Source organism: Corvus hawaiiensis, chromosome 8, assembly GCF_020740725.1.
Source record: "Corvus hawaiiensis isolate bCorHaw1 chromosome 8, bCorHaw1.pri.cur, whole genome shotgun sequence".
NCBI lineage: Eukaryota > Metazoa > Chordata > Aves > Passeriformes > Corvidae > Corvus > Corvus hawaiiensis.
This window is the reverse complement of record NC_063220.1, coordinates 10,614,808-10,641,431: the sequence shown is the minus strand read 5'-3', so window position 1 is coordinate 10,641,431 and position 26,624 is coordinate 10,614,808. Positions and strand designations below refer to the sequence as shown.

The 26,624-nt window shown below is 46.0% G+C and overlaps 1 protein-coding gene across 4 annotated transcripts in view; it reads right to left on the bottom strand.

Moving 5' to 3' along the window:
* The window catches only part of XPNPEP1 (X-prolyl aminopeptidase 1), a 31,570-nt gene extending 5,537 nt beyond the window's left edge, over nt 1–26,033 (bottom strand). The window contains exons 1-16 of one of the 4 annotated variants that reach the window (XM_048311537.1): nt 25,987–26,029; nt 24,261–24,356; nt 21,497–21,627; nt 15,509–15,572; nt 13,692–13,796; nt 13,324–13,416; nt 12,243–12,386; nt 11,785–11,880; nt 9,495–9,576; nt 8,344–8,554; nt 5,549–5,638; nt 4,209–4,259; nt 3,028–3,086; nt 2,272–2,349; nt 1,688–1,759; nt 9–69 (exon numbers count right to left, since the gene is read on the bottom strand). In XM_048311537.1, coding sequence (XP_048167494.1) covers nt 9–69; nt 1,688–1,759; nt 2,272–2,349; nt 3,028–3,086; nt 4,209–4,259; nt 5,549–5,638; nt 8,344–8,554; nt 9,495–9,576; nt 11,785–11,880; nt 12,243–12,386; nt 13,324–13,416; nt 13,692–13,796; nt 15,509–15,572; nt 21,497–21,613 — 1,323 coding nt within the window. In that variant the 5' untranslated portion in view covers nt 21,614–21,627; nt 24,261–24,356; nt 25,987–26,029. Of the gene's footprint in view, nt 1–8; nt 70–1,687; nt 1,760–2,271; nt 2,350–3,027; nt 3,087–4,208; nt 4,260–5,548; nt 5,639–8,343; nt 8,555–9,494; nt 9,577–11,784; nt 11,881–12,242; nt 12,387–13,323; nt 13,417–13,691; nt 13,797–15,508; nt 15,573–21,496; nt 21,628–24,260; nt 24,357–25,685; nt 25,877–25,986 lie in introns of those variants that run through there. The other 3 variants (XM_048311536.1, XM_048311539.1, XM_048311538.1) reach the window with 3 other exon arrangements.
* Nucleotides 26,034–26,624: the final 591 nt, after the last annotated feature.

Sequence of the window (26,624 nt, the reverse complement as noted above, 5' to 3'; positions counted from 1 at the left end):
CAGCTTACCTTTTCATAGGCTGATGGTGTGCCAAAATGCATTGTCCTGGTCACATCTGTTGTACCATCTCTTCAGAGGCAAACAAAGATGCAGGAACCAAAGGGATGGGAGAAAAATAAAGATCAAAGTGAGAATGCACAGAAAACCCAGTCACACTGCAACAAACCAACCAAGCTCATAAATGGATAAAGTCATCTGCTCTGTGCTACACAAGACTGATGATGTAACTGCTCCTAATCTCAAAAATTCCTGAACACAGTGCCCCAGATGTAGCAATAATGATTTACAATTCTAACTGTTATCTTTCAAACATAAGCATCCCAAAGCTCTTCACAAATTGGAATCTAAACTTCTCATAAAAACGATGCTAATTTGAGGTTTAGCAACTGGTACCTGTCCATTGAGAACAGGCCAAATTTAGGCTATTTGTATGGAAGGTGATTCATTAACAGCTTTTAAACATACACTTATGCACAAATGACAGCTACCAGCTCAGGAAAGGGAAGTGTAAGGGGAGATAGTATCCCTTTCATCCTCAGGATGTTTTCTGCTAAGATTTCTAGAAATCATCCTGCATTTGGATAGGGGTTAATCCAATAGATCAAAACTGGCTCTAAGTTCCTTCTGCAAATAGCATTTTGAGCCTGCTGTCAAAACCACAATGGCTCTTGAAATAACGAGTTCCCTTTGAAACGCTCACTCCTGTCCCTGTGCTCTTCCCCAGCACACACAGGCCACGGTCACAAAGAACTCACGGTTTAACTTCTCAGCAGGGACAAGCAAAGCATCCCTGTCACAATGCTCTGGTAAGTGCCATTGATGTCCAGCTTACATTGTATCCAAAGGGCTGCTTTTCATAGTGGCACTAAGGAAATCGTTAATTAGGCCATCGGGGGGAGGAAAAAAGATCTCCTTGTAAAAATCTTATCAAAGGATGTCTGTATGGCTCTTTTTCAAAGCTCTTCCTGACTGACATAACAAAAAGGCATAGCTCTAAAGACAAAGCTCATCTCAAAGGAGCAGCCAGGCTTGTCCTGCGTCTTCCTGAACAAGCCACTTCTCATCTATTTACACTGGTTAAAAACATCACTTCTTTCATTTTCCAGGGAGTCAAGAGTTCCACAATAAAGGAACTGAGGCCACTGAATGGCACTGTCAAAACAGCATTGAGTGAGCTTTCAGATATAATGCCTTCCAAAAAACATATCCAAGACCCAAGTGGCCACTGGGATGAGGAACCCTGACCTGAGTCTCACTGAAAAGGAAGAGAGCACCACAGGGCAGTGCTGTCCTGCTTCTTCGCCCCACCTTGTTCTGACCTCAATATCAGTCAAATCTGCCCACAGGGCAGATCCTGGCAGGGTAGGTGCCTCACCCAGCTGTGCAGGCTGCTGAGTAGGCAGCCCAAGGCTAAGCCAGGGCAGTCAGGCCTGCTCCCTGTTCCTGCAACTTTATACCAAAACCATCAGCTAAAGCACAGCTCCCATCACACTGAGGGATGGATGGGACTCAGATGGGAAATGTACTTTGACATCTTGTCCCCAACCCCAACAAGGCCTGTCAGCAGCCCTGATCTGCTGTCTGCTCAAAACCACATTGCCTCGCTTGCCAAGGCAACTGTGAGCTGACCCTGCAGGGGTCATGGGGAAAAGAAAACATGGCAGCTCAGCACTGTTCATCCACTCACTTGTATTGTGCTCCTGAGTCCAGGAGGTAGATCTCGTTCACAGACAGCGTTCTGTTGGTCTCAGGAACTGGCCTGTTCAGTTAAACACAAAGGTTTTTGTCCCACAGTTTTTAAGTCTCCAGCCCACATCTGCAGTCCAGAAACCATATTAAGTGCAAGTTTGGATGTGTTGGCTCTGATTTCTTGTGGCAGTGATGGAAATCCCACACATGCTGAGCCAGGGATCATACTGAGGAGAGGATTTGCATACAGCAAATAGCACTACAGTACAGACCTTTGCTGCTTCCAGCAAAACCCTCAACTTCTGTTTCTGGATGTATTTCAGAACACTTGTGGCACTTCATACTCGTCCTTCCCAGACTTCTAGCCCCAAAAAAGCCCTTTTCTATGGCCCTGAGCAGATCAGCATCATAATACATGCATGCTGCCAGCAGGGAAAGATCTTTATTTAGTAAGTGTGGAGTAAAGAAAGATAGCAAGCAACATCTCCCTGGAGTACTTTGTTGTGACTCCATGAAGAAGAGAGACAGCTCATTCCAACTATGTTTGCTGAGGGATGCAAGGGGAAGCTGTGTTTCTCTTACTTGTAGTGAATGATGGCTCCATTTGGACCTGTGCTTGATATGGTAGCAAAACTCAATTCAACAAAGTCTTTCTGCTGACTGAAAGAAAAGATTGTGATCACTACAGCACAAGTGAGAGGAGCACAACAGGCACCTAGGGCACCTGGAGTGCCCCATCCTCAATTTCACATCACCTTAGCCTTCCCCTTGGTCTTGACAGCACCTGGGCAAGCAAATTAGGGTAGAAGAAATGTACAATTTGAAGCCCTCTTCTCCCAGCCATGTGAAGACCTGTTTTCCAGAGCTACTCTTCCTTATAAGCAGAAAATTCACCACCCAAACCACCCAGGAAGAGATGTAATGAACAATTTCTGCGTTGTTACTTATTTACTCAAAGGCATTTTAGAGGTCCTGCTGATGCACACATGGGAGTAACTCTCAAAACAAATGGTGTTCTTTCTCTATCAGAAGAGATTTCTTACATAAATTTCTCTGTGGAAAGGAAGCAACTGTCTTGTATTAAAGTGTCCTAACTTGCAGCACTCGTCATTGCTATCTCAAAAGGAAAGTGGATAGGATCCAGTGGGCTGGGACTTGTATCTCCCAAGAGACCCAATTCTTCCCAACTCTTTCAAGTTTTCAAGGAAATCCATTAGTATAGGTTTGTCCTCAGGTAAAATATATCTGCAAGTGAGATGCATTTTTAAAGAATAAAATAAAAGCAACGGATAAAAAATGCCACCCAGAAAACCTCCCCAGAGTAGATTCACTTTTTACCTGCGGAACTCCTCTGCTTTGTCTGCAGCAATTATTTCTGTCACTGTTCCCTTTGGAACCTGGTGGACAAAGACGTGGGCTGGATTAGTGCAGCGACAAGCAAAGAAAATGCTATATGCTTAAGCACTGGGCCTTGTCTGGGCAGTATGAAACCCAGTCTGGAAGTGGCTTCTTTCCAGGTTTTCTGTCCTCATTCCTCAGTAATGACAAACAAACCCAGCAATACCGTGGAGGGCACTTGAGAAGGAAGTGGAGACTGTCACAGAAGGGTTGCTGAACCCTGACTAGGGAGCAGTTAGGGCAGTACTAACTTCACTGGGATGTGCAGAGGTAACATCTCACAAGGCAATTCTCTTCACAGTCAGGTTACACTAAGCTTAAATAGCTCTCTTCAACAGCCCATGCTATTAGAAATTTTATGCTTTTAAATGGGAATGGAAGCAGTTGCAGAAAAAACAAAGTGTGTTAAACTTTACTTTAGGCATTTGATAAATTCAAACCTGTGACCCAACTTCCCCTGGACTGGAAAACAGGCGAAGCAGGGCAAGAGCAAGGTTTCATAATCCCTGAGGTTGACTTCTTGAGATACTCAGACATGTAAAAAGGCACCTTCTGGAAGTCATCAAGCCCTCTCCAAAAATAAAGTCAATAGACTCAGACATGCAGTAGCATAGCTCAGTAAGGTGCTGTGTAACACTTGGCACTCTGCACATCCACTGTGTACTTCTAACCCAGTGAATACACAAGTAATTTGTTTTTATCCCATTTTCACTGCACCTCCCATTCATAAGTACCAAATTTGTTCATAATGGCAGACAATGCTGATTATCATGAGAATAATTCCAAAGTATTGTATGAAACTGAATGTTATTTTATTATTTACACTAGCAAACCAGCACAAGATAGCATTAACACTACACTAAGCCTGCTCAGGTCATTTCTCACTTGTTTGAGCTTTGGTCTGTGTAAAATAAATGGGAATATGTTTTCAAAAAAATTAATTCAGCCTTGGATGAAAGCATGATTGAAATCCTTGCAAAAAACCACAAACCACCAGATAAACCCCCAATTGTTTCCCCACTTTCAGCAAAGGCACTATAAAGACTTGCAAAATGCTTATGCCAATGAAGAATTTTACACAGCAATAGAGCCTCCAAATTAAAAAAAAAATTATACAATACCTCCTTTTCCAGCCAGTTAAAGAGCTCACACAGGGCAACAGCATCTTTAATCTACGTTGAAATAGGCACAAGAAAAGGGAATTGAGAAGAAGAAAGGTTTATCAAGCCTCAGTATAAACAGGTTTTGATGCAAAAGAATTCAACCTGTAAGTTTCAGAAACACAAACTAAGAGATGATCCAAGAGGTATTTTCAGGTTTTGCACCCTGTAATTTATATAAACACTGAAAAAGTATCTGGAGAGTTAAATGAATGTTAATAATTACTGCTGGGACATATCTTACTGTCTGAAGTACTGGCTTTACCCCACACATGACTTTCAAGACAATTTTGCTTTAACAGCCAAGATCTTGGATCTCAGATCACAGAAGGCAACCACAGGACACATCTGCTGATGTAACAGGGGAACATGTCCTTTGGGCACACGGCCACCACACAGTCTCTGTCACACAGCTTCTGGCTCTCTTGCCTTATTTTTTTTCATTTATTTTCATTTTTTTTCTACATGTTTGCAGCATGCAGGGGCAAGAAGCAGGAGATGTGTACAAGAGCAAGGCACAATTTTGTCCTCAGGTGGCAGGTGACAAAGTGCCTCAGTACAACTATTTTTACTTCCCCTTAACTAACAGGGAGAGAAAAGCACTGAAATAGAAAGTACTGGTTCCCAGGAAGCTGCAGAAAATATGGGACAAGCCCTGCTTCAACTGGCACTTTTCTCTTATTGTGAAAACTGCTGCTTGAAAACTAACTGGAAATAAACAAGAGACAAGTTCAGCCCCACCACGAACCTGTTTCACAGACAGCTTCTTTGCTTGAAACTATGAAGCTTCCTGGGAAATCATTTCATGGAAGCCTCATTTCCAGTGTCATGATGACAAGACTAAAAGAGTGCTTTGAGGACACTGGCTGCTTCTGAACATCTTGGCCTGTGTTTTGCACCATGTGTCGAAGAATTTCTGTGTTCTTTAGGCTGTGTTTATTCAAGTGATAACAATTTGAAGACTCCACTGACAAAGACAACAGAACTAGCAAAAGGGAAAGAACATCCCTTTAAGGGCCCACACTCCAAAAAACACTTCTCAAGTCTGCACAGTCTTCCCACAGAGCAAGGCTGTTTCCTCACACTATTGCAAATGTTGTTCTTCAAGGGAATGCAAAACAAGCAAAAAATCTGCTTCAACAGCAGATGTCTGAAAAAAAAGCCTTTTTTATCCTGCCATCCAAATTCTTATTTGCTTTTTATCCAAAGCATTAAAAACTGAAAGGAAAACATTATTTCTTTCCCTAAAGGTAAAGCAAACCTGTTGCCATGTGCAAGGAGACACTCAAGGCTTCACTTACGTGTGCTCTTCTCATGCCTTCTGTTTCCGCTGCGTTCTTCACAGCTTTTGCAATGCAGATGGGGGTATATGGGGTGAGGTATCTGTAAGCCTGCAGCAGAAGGACAGGGATTACTTGTGGATTAGTCAGACTACATAATCCTACAGATTTAATAACTCAGCCTGGCCACAATTTGTACTTTGGCAGCCCCTCTCAACCTTCAGCACTGTGAGATGCTGGTTGCCAATAGTCAGCTAAGTGCACTGGGGAATAGAGAGGAAAAACAGTCCCTGACTGAAGGAAGAACAGCCATAGGGAAATCCAAAGAACTAAATAACAGCTTGTCATGAAGCAGGGTGAAGACCTGGATCTCCCAAATACCAGAGATCTATATCAGTGTCTGAGCCATAGGTTTCCTGTTGTTGATGGACACTGAAGGCCCAGAGGCCAATGAGAAGCACTACTTCCAGATGCTATGGTGGAACTTAGGCTGTGGAAACAGACCTAAAAGCCACCTTGACTTGTTACCTGACAGTCACCCTCAAGTAGCAAGGAGCAAAGGGTACCCAGCCCAGGTACCAAGTACTGAGCGTCACCACTGTTAATGATCAGCAGCTCTGATAAACACATTGAGGCCCCAAAAAACGTGAAAGGCCTTTGCAGAGCTCAGCTTTACATGCTGCCAGTTCTGAAAGGAGCTTACATCAGTGGTTTGAGACAAAGCTTTCCTGTGCTTGGATGGGGTGACCCTGCATTAAGAACTAGTAACTGATCCCTTACCACTGCATACTTCCTCAAACACCACCTGCCATTAGATTAGCAGGAATGCTTGGCTGGTTTCAGCACATCTTCAGAAATTCACCAGCTGAAGTGACTTGCTCAAATCTTGTCACACTTGGCATCAGAAGAAGGAAGAAGAACTAAGTCCTTTGCCCCACAGTTCTTTGCTCTACCCATTATAGATCAGGAGATGGGATGAGCACCTACAGAAGCACAGCCCAAGCAACATGTTGTTTCCTACTTCAAATGCATCAGCATACAAAGAATCACTCAAATTCAAGGAAAGGCCCCGTAGACACTCTGCAAAGACTAATTTCACATAAATCCTACAGGCTTACAATTTCCAAATTCTTAAAAACAGCAAAACAATGACACCACATAACGCAGAAACTAAATTACAGAAAAAGCCACAAGAAAGTCAGAAAAGTCCTTTTATCAGTCAGGATAAATAGTCAGATTCTTAGGTTGGCTTGCCTTTCATAGATACTGGTAAGTACTATTAATCTTCTGTGAAAAGTATATTTACATGCAGCTGTAAACAAATCTATAAAGCGTTTGCAGATCTGTGTTTAATAATGGAATGGATTTTTGCCAGTGTCAATATTTGGCTCTGATGGAGACAGACACTAGATGGACTTCCAGCACTGGTGTTCTTCACACCAGCTGAGCAACTGGCCTGGAGTGCTTTGAAGTGGTGGAGAGCCAGGGAGGAACTAGGAAAACTGGCTCTTTCAGTGACTCACTAAATGGCTTTTAATCAAGACATTTCAGTCTTCCTTGCCTGCTTTCTATTGCACAGAGCTCCTCAAAACAGGGACTCTCCCCATTGCATACAGAGGGCATGCAGCACTGTAGTGACTCAATATCAGCCAAAACTTCCAGTGCTTGCAGGGTAAATAATGTCACTCTAACTCATTTTATTCCTTTACCTAGGTCACACCTTCTGTACTTCTCCATATGGATACTCTACATAAATCAACTACAGCAACTTAACCAAACTGGGGATAAACCATTGATTACGACTACAGCAAGGGACTCCCTACTCTGAAGTCAAAAGAGCAACAATTCATCCTGAATGCTTCACAGCCACTATGCTGTCAGTATTCTGTACTAGGCCTAGAAATGGATTGATGGTGTCTGAAGATTTAACCCTGGACAGGGACAAAAAAACTGTATATTTACTCACAGTATCTGTTAGTTACTAGACATCACTGTAACTGGATGGTATTCCAGAGAATGTGAGCTCTAGCAAACAAGAGATGTACCTAAGATGTATGGAAACCAGCTTATTTGTCCAAAGCTGCTGTGTCCTTCCCCAAGTATCTTCTTTCATGGCTATTAGAATATTAGGTGGACAGGGGGAGTCCTATTCAGCCAAGTTCAAAAGGGTAGCAAGATATAGCAAGTATGGGTGTACACAAATTATTCTGATGCTACAACTGTCCCTCGGCAGATGTACTTAGTGCATGGACAACCAGTGCCTGCACCTTATCTGCGTCCTCACAGGGTTCCCTGCTACAAAAACTCTGTCATCTTGTCCCTCCAGCCTTCAGTAAAAGACATCACATATTGCCTGATATCCTCAAGTCACTGAACTAAGTAAGGGCAACCACCTTCGGACACTCAGATCAAGCCAAATGTACCCTCCCAGAAGTCCTGCTCAACTTTCCTGCTTCAATTTCTGCAAGTTTCCAGTTCTTGCTGCTTGTCCACATGAAGCTAATGCTCCACCCGTGGGCAGAATGACCTGAGTTCACCCTGCTGCCTCTTCCCTCCCCTCTCTCACTGTACTTGTTTTATCTTAAGCTGACAATTCTTTGGATAAATCGGCTTAGCGAGTTGGAAGGGCAGCTCCAGCAGGAGCAACCCCAGGATTAACAACCCCTCAATACCTCAGCATGGCTGGATCCCTTCTGCACAAGCTCCAGCCTGCATTGGGCTTTGCAGAGGGGAAACTGAGGCCAGCTGCCCTCATTAACACCCTTCCTAACCACGACAAGCAGAGAAAAGTATTTTCCCTTGCTAGGGCCACTGACCTTGGGAATGGCCTCAGTCAGAGCATAGCTGGCTTTGTCACTGAGCCACACTTTCTCCTTGGGTGAGAAGCCTGCACCAACAGCCTGCAGCTCCGACAGGATAGATCCGTAGGGCATCACCTGGATTTTGAACTCAGGCTCCAGGGTGGAGTCAAGCTGTAAGTGCTCCCTCACAGGTGGGTCCATCATCCGGTCACCATCAATGAAGAGCCTGAGAAAAAATTGGAGAGAACAAATAGGTGAGACCACATCTGAAACTGGTTGGAGTAAAGGAGGGAAGGAAAAAACATTCTGGCAACATTTCAGGGAGAAAGGAAATTGTGAATTATACACTCTACTTTGTCCTATGTCATTTTAACCTGTGTGCAAACCTGTGGCTTGCACACAGCTTAAATGAAATTAAGATGTGCTACCCCAGTAAGAGGAAAGAGCTGACAGGATTTCTATTTGTATGACACATGCAAAATGGCTACATCCCATCACTGTGCTTGAAACAGGAAAGTAACAGAGGAAAACAACAGCCACACTCTAATTTTTAAGGGCAACATCTGAAAACAGAAAAGCTACTGTAGTTCTAAGTATCACATTGCTCTCACTTTCACTGAGTTGAAAAGTTCAGCTCAACCCTCACACACAACCTGTACTCACTCACCCAGCCAGGATTTACCTTAGATGGATCTAGGCAGCAGCTTACAGGTGCATCTAAAAGAACTGTGCTTGCTGAGGCTCAATATATGGGGCAGGAAAGAAGCCTTCTGTCATAAGCCAGCCCTGAAACTTTCCTGCACAGTCCTGCAGTTTTGAAGTGACTCAGCAATTAGACTTTTGCCTAAAGTTTGTAATGTCCAGGCCAGGCTCAGCTCTTACCCACATTTCACCCAGAGCTCCACAGGCCCTACACATTACCTCAGGGTGACAGACAGAGGGCTCAGCCATCATGCCCAGGGTCACCCAGCAAGTCAGCCAAGATGCTGAGGAGTGCAGCAGAGCTCTGATCAGGGAAGGAGAGTAACTAATGTTGAAGACAAAAGTGCTCAGAAAGGACACTGAAGTACCCAAGTGTAGGCGTTTTGAAAAGACAAATACTTTGCTAGAACAGCTCTCCTCCAGAAAAATGTGTCTTGGGGAACAGAAGAAGGGAATACAAGCACCTGATTGTGTTCATTCCTATGACAGCGTATGCGAAAAACACTGGATTGTACTCAACATCAGAGCCTCGAAGGTTGAAAAGCCCTGGAAAATAAGAACACCAAGAATCACAGTCCTGGTTCATCTTCTGCAACATTAGAGAAAGCCAAAAATAATCTCACAAAAACACAGGCAAGTAATGAGATGTCACGGGTGCAGGCCGTGGGTCCAGCTCCCACCCAGCTGTCCCACAGCCTGCTGCATTCCCGGCAATCCTAAATTTTTGCCAGGAGATGGCACCACAACCACAGTATGAACACTCCCTGGTGTTTAACTTCTAAAGGAGGGCTGGCTTGGAAAAAAGCAGGTACAGGCAAGGAAAGACAAGGACACGTGTACAAAAAGTAGTGTCTGCCCTTTCTGGTCTGTGCAACGCAATAAAAGCTCACTCCTTAACAGCCAGAAACCTTCAAGGTTACAAACTATCATTTCATTCCAATCCTTTTGACATTTGAGGTAAGAGGAAGACACAATAGGCGAGACTAAAATACCCCAAAAAGGCCTCTCATTTGGGCACCTCCAATATCTCAGATTCAGACTGTACAGCTATTTTTCACAAAGATTTTATCCAACACAACTCCAGACAAAGTCAAGAGGGGAAGTAGATGTTCAGCACCTCTAAAATTCTGATTTTAGGGTCAAATAAAAACTCCAGGGTATCCAATTAGCTGAAATGAGTTACTCAAGCCAATAAGGCCAGCCAGCAGGACAGCTGGGAAAAGAACCAACATGTCCTAAATTACAACCCAGCACTGTATTCATCGAACTGCAAATTCTGCCATGAAAGTAAAAATAGAGCTTAATTCTCCCCAGGGAATGAGTAGGTCACTTGAATGCAGGAAAGAGCCACAAAGAACTTTTTACTGCATGGGTACAAACTTCCTCGCTCAGTCAATTCCCAATGCAGTAAGAAGGCAACAATCTCCTTTGTGGCTCTTTTTCTGTCCCCAGGAACTTGTCTGGAGTTTATTACAGTGAATTGAATTAGATTAAATTAAAACACAACTTCTCCCCTTCCCCCTTTAGGATAAGAAATCAACCAGGCACTCAAAAATGAGCTTGTCTCATGACCTTCTCTGGTTCATCTTAACACTCTTGATTCATAACCAAGCTTCACTTTGCTGGAGACATTTAATCTGAAACCACCTCAGGGCACCAATTTATCATTAATTTAATTGGAGATGCTCCTGAAAACGTGAGACATACAATCTCTGCTCATGCAGGCCTCCCCAGGGAGGAGTCATATTCACCACTCTCAGAAGTACTTCTTTCACAAAACAAGCTCTTTGCTCAGTGTCCCAGATCCAGGAGAGCCCACAGACCTCATCGAGCTGGCTTCAGCCAGTGCCAGGGACATTGTGCTGGCAGTGCTGGAGTGAGGAAAACACCACCTCCATTTCTACCTTTCCAGATCAGACATGGGGCACAGGCATGAGCAGCACTCACACCCTGCCAGTGTTACACTCCCCCTACAGCAGTCCATGCACTGGTGATTTCTGCAAAAAGGACACGCAGTACTAGGAACAGCAGTGCTGGGGAAACCACTGCTGTTTCTGGCCATTCTCCTTTCCTACACACTGGGCTGGGAGCCAGCATGTGGAGACCCAGCCATCCTGGGGCCCCAAACACAGAGGGGACTCTAGTGAGACCCTGGGTTGAAATGATCTGGAAAAACAAGTTGAGCCCTGACATACTTGTTTTAACCAAAGCATTGGCTGAACACAGGAGAGGTAGAGACTGACTTAAGAAGTAGTGACAATTAGGAAGATTACTGTGAATGCGGTGAACCCCACCCTTGCCTTATGTATACAAAGCCACATGTTGCACTGCTTTGTTTATAGCCCAGACTGCACAGCAGAAAACAGTCTCCATCTTTCCAATGGGTGAGGCAGCATCGGGATATTTTACAGCCAGAATATCTCACAGGTCTTTTTTTTTCCATCACGCTGCCTCAGGCTTTATACATGACCTTCCTCTCCCTTTGCCTGGGCTGTTTTACAAAGGTGGTGGTTTGCTACATTTCCTGGGCCAAAATTATACTCAGGAGCTGCACTGGTGTAATGAGGCACGGTGCAGAAATACAGGCTTGCTGTTTGTGACCTGTTACCACCACTGTACTTGATAAGAAGTTAACTGATGTCTAACGAACATGCTGTCATAAGTGCCTCTCACCCTGGCATGGCTCTTCCTTTCCAAGGCAGGAAGAACATTTATTTTGTAGAAAGAACTGAGAAAGGAGATGCAAAGACTTACATGCTACTTCATCCAAGGCCGTTACCACAAACCACATGACTTTCCTCTCAGCCATTTTTGAACGGAGGGCTACAATTTTGTCTCTCCAGCTGACCCCTGCAAAACACAACAGGAAAAGCTTCAGTGCCTAACTTTGCAGGGGATAATGAAGTAAATACAGACCAACATACTGTGCTTGTGCTCCTCACTCCTTTCTAGTAACTGATATGAACTATCTCAAAGGAGCTGCCCTCTAGATGCCCATGGATTTGTTTTGAAGTTACCTAACTTCTAGCAAATGGTTATTTGAAGTTTTGAGGATAGAGGGCTCATTAGCTAAGGTTTGATCACCTTCTTGACCTATTCACAGAGACCACATTGTGCTGCAGTACTGTTTTTCTCTCTCCTTTGTAAGAGAAAAGCAAAAGGGGATAGGGCAATAGGAACAACCCATGTCTGTTGGGAGTTAAGCCTCTCACCTGTGTAACTCAGGTCAAGCGTGATGAGAGGCTTGCAGGGGCGTTGAGGACAATCTGTCCAGATTGTATCAATCAGGTTTTCTTTGACAGGCACAAGGTCGTGGCCAGCACTTCTCAAGACTTTGGACATTCTCTTCCACTGGTCTGCCAAAGGGAAGAAAGTCAGGAGTGGTGGCTTTAAGGAACACACGTATGTTCAACAACATATGTTCACAGAGGTCAAACTCAAGAATCAGAGTCTTCTCCTTTCCTTCCAGCCCCGCTTTATTCCCATTCCCTCAAAAAAGAAAGCAAAATTACTTTGCTTTTACTGCAGTTACAGTTCCACAAACACGCCACAACAGCCAGCGGCAGGTACAGAACCTCACAGTCCTGTAGCCTCATCCTTGAGCTGAAGAAGAACTGCTCCAGCTGGGAGACAGAAGTCTCTGGAAGAAGCCATGGCAGAAGCTGCCCTAAGGGTGTCCTCTCCCCCAGTGCAGAACCATGCTAGATTGAAGCTAGACAAGATGAGAGTTGCTTCCACACAGCCATGAGACAGGTTCTTAGTCCATCTGAACAAACAAATATCTCCCCTAGCCTCCAGTGACCTTTGCACTGGGCCTCATGATTTGAAGCATGAATAGATGGATACTATGATATAAATGATACCTCTCCCTGTGCTTCCTATAGGGAACGCTGCAGAGATCCCAAGACCACCAAGCAGGAGTAGCAGCATGAATTTTGCCTGGGTGTTCTTGCTCACATGCTGGCCAAGGCATTCAGCACCTTTGTACTGAAGTGCCCGTGACAAGCCAAAGCACAGACAAAAATTGGTGATCAGGATTCTGCTTTTCAGGTAAAGTCACTGCAAGCCTAGAAAGCAAGTTTCATCCCTTGTGTTTTGGAGTCAATGTACTGCTGTGGAACTCTTGTGATACATAGCTAAACCAAAATCTAACCTGTTTTGCGTAACAGTTTAACCACCACTACATCTGAAACATGGTTAGCTGCACATCACCACACAACAGCTCAGCCAGAGAAGCAAGGAAGCAAAATCTAGTTGCCCAACCCAGAGTTAAAAACATAGACTAAAACCAACCCGCTGGAATAATGAAAGGGTCCACTCCCACCTTCGAGCCTTCTGGGAGGACACTCACTAGCCAATCCTCCTGAGTTGGTGTATCTTTCAGACCTTCAAGGATTTAAAAGAAAAAGTTCAAATAAGTAGTCACATTGAAACATTCCAACACTATACAAAACGTCCAAGCTAATACATCAGATATATCTACTAATGAATGTTTAGACCCACAGACAAGAGTCTTCACAGGACACTAAAGCAGAAGCAATGTATCCAAGATGTCCCTAAGTCCCTGCATGATGGGATATATCCCTAGGGCTGAAGCCGTACATGTGCAAAGGGACTGTTCTCCACTGATCAGTGGAGAAGTATCCCAGGCTCCTGCATACCCATTTTCATGAGTGTCCAGTTGTTATCCATTTGATGTGCAGCTTGCAGGAAGTAGCGTCCATCAGTCCACATGGCTGCGTGCTGCTCAGTGACTATGGCGGTACCTAGGCAGGGAGGCAGAAAGGAGGGGTGATTCAGGCTGGGCTGCCACCATGCAGAGACACAGACAGCAGGGACAGTGTTTGAAATTCACCCCAATTCCCTAAAAGGCACCTCTGATCACTGTTCAAAAGCTATTCCTGTTTCAGTGGAGACATTCACTGTTGCCTCTGCACTGTGACCTTCTAAATCCTGTTGGAGACAGTATGCACACAGATGCACCTTAATGAACTGCCTCAGATGAACTCAACTTAAGCAAATCTCAGCCAGACAGTGGAACTGGGTAAATGGGGCTTTCCAAACACACTGTAACAGAGACTGTGGTCTCCACTTGGCTCTTGTCACAGTAAGACACATACTGTACATCCCTGAACTCCATCCCAAACTCTTTTGGGGAGGAAGCCTGGGCTCTGGCCACCCACAAGAATCAGCTGATACCAGCCTGCAGACATGGGTGTCACTCCCAGCTGTCAGCTGCACCCCTTTCCCAAATGTTACAACTCTAGCAGAGATGGCTGAACAGGAAACATGACTACAAACTTCTGCTGGTTTCATTGTCTGTCCCATTCCACTGACTCCAGATGGAGGGATGCAAGCAGACAGCTGAGGAGCAGTGACACCCCAGCAAGGCACTCAAGCTGCCTTGCCCTTGACAATATAAAACAGAACAAACCATGGCACAAACTGAAAGTGAATCCAAGTCTTTGGAGACTGCATCTTGACCATACTCTCTGTCACCAAAAACTGATGCCCAGATTAGCAGAGCAGAGTTTCCAATTATTAACTCATTGTCTTCTACCAAATTCTCCCAACACCAACCCCATTTTAAGTTGCTTCAGCCTGAAAAGATGAAGCAAGAAACACAAGGTGAGTCCCTGTGTGAAACCTCACTGATTTGCTGAGCATTAGGCTGGGAACAGACCTTCCAAGTACATAACAAGGGCACAAATTAGAGAGGAAGGTTATGAAGAAGTCACACAGAAAGGGCAAAATTAGTACAGGATTCATGTGAGCCATTAACAGCAGCCCACAGCCCTGGATTTATCACCTTCCAAATGAGGTCCCAGACCTCATAGGAACTGATGAATAGACCCTCCAAACAGAGGTATCAGTATTTATTAAACTGATATACAATTAGAGGGCAAAAAAACTTCAGTAGACTGAAGTGACTTTCCAACAATCACAGAGCAGAGTAATTTGCACAGCTTAGGGTACAGCTAGGGTAAAAACTAGGTCTCTTGAAACACAGACCCATCCTACAGCCAAGAAAACATCCTGTCTCGGCAAGATAAGCAAACTTTTCCACAGTGCATTTTCCAAATGCAGAGTTTCTGGCCCTGGCTCTGTTTAAACAGAAAGGCCAGCTAAAGTCCATCCACTACTCACCCAGCCCGAACGGGCAACGTAAAAATCTGTTCATACTGGCTGCACATCAAAAGAAATGACCACAGGTTACAAGCACCACATTAAAGAGTTAACAGGATTTTACTTTATGAGAGGTTCATTTAGGGGTTGAACATTTTCTGAAAACTTATTATTCCGCTGATATTACATAATTCCAGCGGGTAGCCAAGACACTATTCTGCAGATGCTGAAATGGGAATAAAACAGTCCAAACAAGCTGGATAGATTTTCTTTTCCATCCTGCCTCTATGCCATGAATGGAACTGTTTCTTTAGAGGAGAATTATGCAAGAACCCAAGTTCTGGAAAGGTACCTGCAGAGCCATCAAATCCAGAGATGAATGCCCTTCTGCAATCACAGGGTGCAATGTACTCGCTCTAGAAAACAAAAGAGGCAGCAATTATTTATAGCAGCAGGGAAAAAAAACAATCAGCTGATGACAAATACTTTGATAAGCTTTTTCTCCTAAAGGACACCACAGAGAGAACAAAATGAGTTAAAAATTCCTGGGCTCTACTCCACTGTGATTATACTGTATTTATGTTCAACTGGTGGGGTTTTTTTAAGCTGCAGCACTTTTCTCCCACAAATATCTGTAAACACTGAAGTGCTTCAGGGTTTGCAGACGTTTATTTCACACTCAGCCTCCCCTTTGGGCAACAAATAAATCAGGTCTGCAATGTGAAGGGAAGGGAAACCAGAAGCACCCCCCGATCTCGGAGACCAGAGTAATCAGCACCTAAAATCTGTAAAATTGACTATCTCCAGTGAAGTCCCCTCACTGGCATTTATAAGAATTCCTTTAAGACTTTTTTTTCTGCAATTGTGACATTGAAAGAAAATCATCAAGGTGGTAAGACTGTAAAAAATTTAACCCTTGGGACCTCTCATAAATAGATACTGATCCTCTCACTTCTTCCTTGCCTACTCAAAATCGACTACAGCCAAAACCACCAGACCATGGTTTGATGGATGAGAGGGAATCAAAGGCTATTAGTCCATCTTCATCCCAAACCTGTGCTTCTGGACACATCTTTTCAGAATGTTGTAGAAGAGCCTGAGAATGCACAGACACCTGATATTAACAGGAACTGCCAAAACTAAAAGAACAACTGTACCTTCACATGGCCCACATGCCTTTTTTATGGGATTCCATTCTCGCAAGTTTGTAGGTCAGAACTGCTGAGTAGGCCTGTTAATGAACTAGTGCAAATCAGCAAATCAGCTTAATCCAGGCTGACAGCACTGACGTGTGAGCTGCAAAACCCCTGGATTTGTACCTTACAAATGGTCTGAAAAACAAGTCTGTTTCTCTGCCCATAAAGTGTCTCTGCACCCAGCTGTGCTGGGGCAAAAGAAACATCTTGGGAACTGAGCTAAGAAATCACAGCCCGATTCTCAGGTGGTTTTAGTCTCTACTGTGATAGAATCACCTGATTGTTAAAAAAATACTCCTTTCAAATCTGTTACTCTTCACTGTTCTAAAGAAGACAGAGGGTTCAAAGCACAGGAGTGAGGGAGTGAGCAGCACAAATTACAGCACCTGGGACCAACCCTTTATTTCTGCTCCAAATCACGCCATGATCAAATCCCTTCTGCAACAGCCATGTCTCTTCCTTCCTGGGAGAAGCCAACCAACCATCCCCCACTAACATCTTGAAGCTGAACCTTGGGACAGTAAATCTCACAGCCCAAAAGAGGATCTCATTGAGTGGGTTTTGCTCCCAGTTGCCAAGGAAGATTTCTGGTATACAGTCCAAAGAAATCCTCTATTTTATCCAAACACTAGTGAAAGCTGGCAGAAAGGAGGGGGATATGGAGACCATGCGTGCCCTCCTCTATGACCCAGTTAGTTTCCTGTGCCTTTTCTTGTCCAGCCCCACAGGGCTGTGACACGCTCAGCAGGAGGAGGGAGGCTGGGATACCCACCTTGGGAAGGGAGGACTGCCCTCAGCACAGCTCTAGCTGATGGAGTGGATCCCTCAGCCCCACACAGCACATTGTCACCAATAATGACAAAGGCATCAGCAGACAGAGGACAAAGTTGTTGAGGGAACAGAATCAAGCATCTGTTTCCCCATGATGCCTTAGGTTTTAACTTTTATATTTTTCAAATTCTACAATGCTTAGTGTGTAACTCTGAAAGTTTCTTGTAGCCTGTTAATTTCTACTCTCTCATGCTACATAGACATAACAAAGCCTCTCTGGATTTGCTTTCCAAGGACACCAAGACTTTCCTAGGCCAAAAGTATAAACCAAAGAGCCTCTAAAGCGAGGGTAAGCTGAGGGGAAAACTGAAGCTTTAATTGGAGAATTAACCCTGATATGCAAATGAACCAAACCTATAAAAGGGTGAAGAACTCATGACCTGTTGTCCATCTTGGGGCCCATTTTGAGAATAGCTTCAGGCTCCCCAGGGTGTACCTTTGAAGGCCTTTCAAATAAATACCTACTTTTATTCCCTTACTCCTGTCTAGTCTCTGTTTCTAGGAGTCCTGTTAAGGCATCACCCACTGCCTGTCTCAGAGCAGCAGGAGAGAACACAAAGGCAAGAGCGATGCTGGACCTGAGGATTCCTCATTCCAACATTTCCTAGACTGCTATGACTCCCCTCCCCTACATTTCCCAGCTTGAAGGTGGGACACCATCTCCCAGGGTCCAGTGCCTGAAGGAGATACTGGAAATTTCCCATCATGGATCACATCATTTAAGTGCATCTCAGATCAGACGAGCGATTTCTTTTCCATTTCTCTTGACCAACACAGCAGAGACTACAGACTAGTTTCCTTGTGCAGACAAGCAACCTCACATTCATAGCATGGGTTAATACCACAGAAGAGTGAAATGGATGAAAACAATTTTTAAAAAACACAAAAGGAAAAGAAGTGTATCAGTTTTAGATCTGGTAAAAGTTGACCCAAATTAGCAAAGACCTTGACTGCATGGACATACCTCATGCTGTCCCATTCACAGACAAATCCAGGGAGTGTTTTAAGAGCTTACAATGAGGCAGAAGGGCTTTAAAAGGGAGTATCAGGGATCTGGAGGGAAAGACAGTTCATTCATCTGTCAGTCTGAATTCTTGCACACGCACCTGTTCTATTCCATGCAGGAACCCCCACTGTGCAAAGATGACCCCATGTTTTGCACAAGCTAAAATTACATGGGAAACACCTGTGTATGCCACACAAAGCACAGACCACAGCACAGTGAGAACAAGGTATTTCCCTGGGGCTTGTCTTGCAGCTCTGACGGCCTTCAACCTGGCCTTCCTCAGTCCTTTCACCACACCTGTCAGTCACACAGACAAAACTGGGGGCTACATCACAAAAACCCCTCAGCTAAGCCAGGAAGAACCCCCAAAAAATCAGTGCTGCTTATCCCCAGAGCCTGCATGGTTGTGCTGTAAACATGTTGAAGCTCATTCTAGCCTAATGTCAACCAAGATCAGCAATGCAAACTGCATCTGGCTACCCTTAGAGGCACAACACTGGTGTCATTAAAGAACAAACATTGCTGCGTACCTGGAGAGAGGGAGGTATTCACTGCCAGAAACCTAACTGCATTGGTAAGATCTGGAACAGGTCAGAGCAACCTGTGCACAAACCATCTCTTGCTTTATAATTCGGCTGATTCCTCAGCTCAGCACAAGTGTGTGTTAGAGGAGCCAGCCCTGAGCAGAAGACAGCACCTCTGCCAAGCCAAACACGGGGCCCTAAGCTGGACAGGTGCTTTCTTCATGTGGCAAACCAGCCAAACCTGACAAAATTTGTTTTGAGTCTGGAGGCCTCAAAGGCCTGGAGGGTGAAGCCAGCCACAGTTAAGCTGTGCCTGGCTCCAAACCCAAGTTCTAATCCAAACATCATTCACTCCCATTAAGAAGCAGCTCTTCCAATCTCTGAATAGTCCCATATGGACAAACTCCAGATTCAATGTAAACACACACTGACTCAACATAAAAATGGATCCTGCTTTTTACCACTGCAACATCCCTCTGACAGACATTTTTAACCAAACCACAAAGGGCTTAGGTGCCTCATTCCCAAAAACATGGCTTTTCATCCCTTCATGATCCTTGGGCACCTGTAGACACCCAGCATGCATGAAAAGAAGTGAGACTCTTTGGGCTTCATTCCACTTTTGGCTGGGACTGTCCTCCTTTCTCATCAGCCTCTGGACCACGCATGTCCCCAAGGAAAGAGTCTGTTTCTCTGACTTCTTATCACCAGCATCAAAAATTTCAAAGATTAAAGCAGCCAGCCAACATCCAAGGCTGAGTGCAAGAGCCACAAATCCAAGGCAGCCTTGGTTAAGCCTGAGTCAGAGCCAGCTGTGTTTGAGAAGCTCTGCAAGTCTTTCAGTTTCTTATACAACTAAACATGGAAAGCAAAGGATACAACTGGTAGCAAGACTCCTGGCAGTATGATAATCTAGGAAATTGCAGGAAAACCAATATTAAAAGCATCACAGAAATCACAGCTCATCAACATTCCCAATGTTACAAAGAGAAATTAGTCAGCAAGTTGCAGCATCAGGGTATATCAGCATCAGTCCAATCCAGGGGTTCCTTTGCAACCCAGAAACGAATAAAGCTTCCCCCAATCTAAACCCTGTGGCAACACCACAGGATGGAAAGCCCTATTTGTTGACAAGTTCTGTGATGTGGATGCCAGGACAGCCTCAGGAATAGCCGAGAGAAGCAAGGACAGCAATACATAGCTTGTTTGGGCTGTGGGGAAAAAATGGCTTAGGCCACCAAACGCTTGGCTATAATTATTCTGAGTCATGGAGGGAGCTGCCTAAGAGCAAAATCTGACTGCAGAGCTGTAAAGTTCTTGTTTGCACACAGGAAACAAACCCTTGCGTGGACCATGGAGAAGTTTTCAAATCACAGGTCATCACAATTTACCTGGAATCAGTAAGGCTGTTCTGGGATCAACAGGTTTCTGTCATTGGCAGAAACTGCCTCAATTCCCAACCCTCACAGAAAAAAATCCTGCACCAGCTATTCAGGAGGCACCAGAATCGGCAGTTTTTAGTAATCGTTTCCATTCAGATAGATTCCCTCTGCAGAGAAACCTGACCAACTCGCCTGGCAGGAAATAGCAACATGGGGTTCTCTGCTTAACTGCACTCTGTCAAGGAAAAGAAAGCAACAGAAAAACTCAGAAGTCCTGAGGGTCACATTCTTCAACTCACATGACAGCATTTAATGTCTAGTGAAATGAAACCAGAGTTATATACGGACAGAGGCAGCTTGAGGCAGGAATGCAGCAGACAATAGCAGCTGCAGAAAACGCCTTCCCCCTACCTGCCCAAGTTTGGACCTCCCTATGAGGAAACACGATGCTGCACATATGGTCCCAGGGCACAGGCAAGTCTGGACCTGGCTCACCCCAGTGCCAAGTCAAGGGCAAAGGTTCTGATTCAGTTGCATTTTGCTCTTGTGCACCCTGGGGTAAAAGGGAGCTTTGGGTGTGAGCCAGTAAAGCTTCAGGTCTTTTGTTTCCTGAAAATGGCTGAGGAAGGAAAAACCCTCAGCAGTTCTTGGGTCTCCTAAAAGAGTGAATAGAAGAGTGAAACATGCACATGAGCAAGCAGGGGAGGTAAAAGGCAGTTGAGCAATTTAAAATTTATGTCACGGACTACAAAATTCTAACAGTGGAAGCAGCACAATTACTGTCATGGGTTACCACCCTGGGGCCAGACTTCCCTCCTGTCTTTGGTGCATAGAACATGATGCAGAGCAGCATGGAAAGGGAAGTGTCACTGTGGCCTGTTCCTTCCCTGCCCCTCCAAAGACTCCTCCTTGTGGGATCTGAAAGGGTCTAGCATAAGGCAACAAATTCCACCAAGAAATGAATGAAGCAAAGAGAAAGCTCTGCAACTAAACCTTTGCTACCTTGCTTGAGAGTATGTATTGATCAGGAGGTGCTACTGGGGAAAGTCAAGCCCAGATAAGACCTGTTCCACCTCGAGTAAACCCCATCTTCCCAATAGCCAGCATGGGCACAGCAAGTGCCCTGGCAAGATCCCTTTTCTGCAGTGTAAGCTCCCTGAACACAATCTGATGAAAAGCAGTTGGTGGAACATGCACTTTGATTTGTTACAAGAAGATAAAAACCTCAGTCTCCCGAACAGACCCCAGAAATGCTTTCCAATCTGATATTTCTCAGGTTACCCAGAATTTTATGCTAGCACCATTAAAGCGAGTGAACAAAGGATGATTTTAGTTACACCTGGCTTTTATTTTTTGCAGGGAAGGAAAGTGTGACCATTCCCATAATGCATCCATCCATACCTGGTGGGCATCTCCAGAGGGCACTATGTAGGCTTGGACAGGCTCCTGGACATACTTGGGATTCTTCATCACCTGCCGCAGTTGCTTCAGCAGCTCTGTTGTAATTTTTGGACTCATCTTCCTACCTGCAACTAAAACAAAGCATGAAACTTCAGTGTTTCTCTAGCCATCCCAGGTCACTCACATGCACAGGCTGGAGGAGGCTATCCCCACTGGAAACTCCCCTTGAGGACAACTGTGCCAACATCATTCCTGTCAGACCTATCTTGTCCCTTCATTCATATTCCTTGAGAAAAAGAAATCAGGTTAAGGCCAGAGAATCAAAGCTGGCCTGTCCTGGAAAGGATTTTTCCCACCCGATGATGGATGGCATGCCCTGTAGAGATACATGAAAGCTTAACATACTGGTCAACCCCTTTTTGCATGTGGACAGCAGCAGGAACCAAAGCACCTCAGGCATACCCTATGACAGCCAGGAAAGGTCTTGGAATGGGATATGAATGGTCCCAAGTACCCACACATCAGAACCAGCCCCACCTGTGAAGTGCACTGAGAGAAACTTTCAGTCTTTTCTCTCTAGGGCCACAGATGGTGTGGCTTATACACCACAGGAGCACAGGCTGCTGGGAGAGGAAGACATGCACGTCAGGAACTCAGAAATGGACCAATTATAAATGCAATTTTTAGAAGTTTTACTGTAGCCGAGAGTTTCATGGTGACCTGGTGACTGAATGAACTCAGACAAAAGAAATCTGCTCCCAAGGACATTCAGAGGGATGCATTCACTGGCCACATTTTACCTCAGGGCTGCATGCTAGTTCACCTAGGAAGAACACAACTGTAACAGGAGGAACAGCCCATTGAGCTCTCACAAGTGACTGCCAGAGGACAACTGAGGATGCTTTGGGAATGTTCTCTAAAGACCTTTGGCAAATGCTCTGCAGATCTCAGCTGGTGTCAAGCAGGGTTGGGGCACTGCCTGGATAGCACACAGCAGATCAGAGGGCAAAACAAGGGCACAGGCGAGTCAACCTCCCTGGCTGTGTTTCTGCAATGTGAACACCAGCCTCTCAATGTGCTCCCCTAAAACCCTCACCAGCCAGCGCCCGCTGTGAGCACCCGGCACAGCGATGCACCAGGCCCTGCTTCTGTGCTGGCACAAGAGACAGCTGCAGTGGGAGGCACGTGCTGGCTGCAGAGGATGCCTGGCAAGAATAACTATGAAAATCAAGAAGCCTGAACCTTTTCAGAAGTTGTCCATCTTTTTCTTCACTCCCATCTCCAAAGGGTACCCAATGTGGGATAATCCCCTTCCTGGTTTTCTCCCCGCTCCTTTCACAGTTTTAAGAACTCTTATAACTTTAATCCTGTCACTTTCCAGGGCAAGGTGGGTAGGTGATGTGCTGCTTGAAGGCCATGCTATGAAGTATTTCATTCTGACCAGTTAATTTCACAGCTCATTTCACAGCCATGTCTACAAACAGGTCATAGATGGGAGAAGCAAACAGCATGCAAGTCTCAAACATTTTTTGCTTATCCAGGCACTTATTCTATTTACACCTCAGTAGCTACCAGGAGTCCCACATGACATTACGGTCTTATGGCAAAAGACAATAAGGCACAGTCCCTGCCCTGTGATGTTTGCCATCTAAACAGGAAGGCAGAAAAGCTGCCTCCATTTCACAAGATATGATTTGACCAAGGTCACGCAGCAGTACTGTGACCAAGTCAGGAACTGAACCAAGATCTGATGCATTCAGGTGTAAAAAACCCAAGACCATCATTCACATGTCTCATCATAGGAAGTTTAAAGCACACCAGACTTGTGTGAGATTGACTCTGCCCACAGGTACACTGTCTTTTAAAACCCAGACCACAATAAACAAATCAAGCTCAAAAGGCACCATACACTATATCCTCAAATTGGTAACTTGTCTCTTTGCTGGGGATTACACCTCAGACTTATTTCCAGGACAAATTTCATTGTTTTATACAGTGTTTGCAGGCTACCCTGAGCTTTATAATACTGTGATTGTTTCTGTTTGTCCTCCACAGAGAGCTGCTGTAACACTCTATAACATTGCTGCTGATTTATGTTCAGATAGAGTGAAACACAAAAGAGAGAGAGCAACGACATAGTGACTAGCCAGCAGAAAAGAATCTCTTTCTACGAACTCATAAGGACACAGTTTCCTTTCTTGGCCTGTGCTTTGTCTCCAGGAGTCTAAAAGTCTCATATAAATAGGCAAGGCATGACAAGGCTTTGCCTTTTAATAAAGCTCCTTGCTGACAAGCCATGGTTTTCTTAGCAAGAGGAGATTCTCTCAAGGACAAAAAAAAAAAATTTAAAAAGTACTCTCACTGTTGAAAGATTTACTTGCAATATTAAAAACACAACTAAGGTAGATTAGCAACAAAACCCATATTAAGGGCTTCTATTTTGGATAACCCCCACATTATAAGAAATGGCTTTCAAAATATCCTCCACGAGTTTTACAATAAAAATTGTCTTCAGTTTCCAGAGAAATAGAAGCTGTTTTCTCAGAGATATTTGGTAGTCATTTACTCTGGTCACCCCTATAAATCTTAATTACAAGCCTCTACAAAGTTAAAACAGTTTATCTGTCATTATTTCTATCACTATTTAATCAGTCCAGTGATTAAAACCAAACACAGCTGAAATTAAGGCAGTGGCTGTAGCACTACAAGAACCAGTCCCATTTCCTGCCCTATCTTTTTCAAAGGTATCATGCTCCCTTGTTACCTGTCTCTGCAGTTCCCCACGTCTGGATGCCACTTGTCTCTGCTCACACAAAATACCATCCAGCTCTTTGCTCGGCCTTCATAAGCTCCACTGTGCCTGAGAAAGCAAAGGGCAAAACTGAAGTGGCCAACAAACTTTGCCCTCCCATAAAACATTCTCATCCCCCAGCAATAAGCTGAAAATGCATTAACACTGCATTCTTGGTGGTAAGATTAGAGACCCATTGAGGGTGAACCATGAGGGAACAGGGAACGTCAAGGGCCAGGCATTTGCTGGTCAAGATTTATGATTAAATCTTGCAAGTGTGTGCTGGTTTATGCCAATTTGTTTTCTCAGTCATTCTGTCAGAGGCCACTCATTTCACAGATGGGGAAATTAAAGCAGAGCAGGAGTAACATGCAAAGTATCACTGTAGCATGACGAGAGTCAGAGCTGGATCCCAAAATCTGTCACTGTCTAGACATATATTATCTACACCTCACTCAGACTGCAGGAGGCAGTTCTCCAAGAGCCCAGACCAGATCCTGCCTGGACAGCATCTCCATCACACACATGGGACAAAGAGCAACCACGAAAATGCTGCCAGAGGAACCAGACACGTCCTCCTGCCTCCCACACGCGCACATAGTGATGGGCTGCTGCAGCACAGGCGCCAGCGACAGCCAGGGCCACCAGGCCCACTGTATCAGGGTGTGTGTCAGTGCCACAGTGGGGAAGGGAGGCAAGGCCAGGAGGTCTGGCTACAGCTGAGTGTGCCTTTGGCTGCTGTATCAGACCACCCTGAGTGTTTATGTCATGCTTTCTTCAGATATGCTCATCCTTGTGATAATTTCCTCTCCGCTTTCTCTTTAATGAATACTCTTGCTCAAAATAAGCACAGTAGCTTGCATAGCCAGGAGCCAGCAGCACCACCTCAAAGCCAGACCTCTCTGGCCTGGACTGGCTGTACACAGGGCAGCCCAAGCATTCACTGCCCAAGCAACCACACACTAAGGCACAAGATCCATTGCTTGTCCCCTTTCCACATTATCTGCAGCACCCCAAATTCACCAAACAGAATGGCAGAATTGTTAGGGTTGGAAAGGACCTCTGGTCCAGTCCAACCCCCTGCCAAAGCAGGGTCACCTGGAGCAGGTGACACAGGAACACATCCAGGTGGGTTTTGAATGTCTCCAGGGAAGGAGACACCGAGGCATCCCTGGGCAGCCTGTTCAGCGCTCTGCTACCCTCAACGTAAAGAAGTTCTTCCTCACGTCGAGGTGGAACTTCTTGTGTTTTAGTTTATGACCATTGTTCCTCATCCTGTCACTGGGCGCCACCAAAAAGGGCCTGGTACCATCCTCTTGCACCCGCCTTTAAAATACTTATATGCATTGATGAGATCCCCTCTCAGTCTTCTCCAGACTGAACAGGCCCAGCTCTCACCGTATCTCCTCGTAAGTGAGCTGCTCCTGCCCACCTGGGCCAAAAACCTCCCCCAGCCCTCCACAGGACCGACGGAGCCGCCTGGGCCTGGCCACCCCGGCTGGGCCCGGCTGTCAGTGCTGGATCCCCTGCAGGGCCTGGGTGCCCAGGCTGGGCCTGGAGACCCGTCGGGGACCGGCCGGAAGGGAAAGCCGAGCCCAGGCCGGGCCGAGACTCCTCGGCCGAGCCCCGGGCACAGGATCCGCTCTCAGCCATCAGCTCGGGGCACCCACCCGGGGCTGCCCCGCTCGCCGCGCCTCACCTGCCGCCGGCCCGCCCGCCGCCGCCGCGTCAGCGCCCACGCGGGCCGCCAGCACCGCCCCCCTGCGTCACGGCTGACGTCACGGGGCGCGCGGGCGGGGCCGGGAGCGGATCGGTGCCGCGCACCGGGCACGGGCACCGGCTGAGCCCTGCGGGCGCCGCTCCGCCTCCCGCCCGGCGTCCGGCGCTGTCCCCGCCGGCGGTGTCCGGGCTGGGCGCGGGGCTCCGTGTCGCGGATGAGGAGAAGGCGGTGTGGCGCCCGGGGCACCCGAGTGCGCTGCAGCCGGCGGGGAGGGACCGGAGCGGAGCGCCTGTCCCACACCTCGGTCTGCGCTCGCCTCCGCGATCCGCTTCGCTCTTGAACTTCAAAAATCCAGCGTGGAGAAGCCATTGAGGCCGCTCAGCGAGTGTGCCCGGCTCCGCGCCCTGCGCGCCCCGCTCGCCTCGGCCGCGGTGCCTGGGAGCCGGCGGAGAAGGAGCCGGGGCAGGGCCGGAGGGGCTGGGGGCTCGCAGCTGCTTCCCCAGCACCCCGCTGGGGGACAGGCTGAAGTTGGGTATTGGGGAGAAATTCAGTGCTGTGCGGGTGGTGAGGCACTGAAACAGGTTGCCCAGAGAAGTTGAGCGTGCCCCAACCCGGGA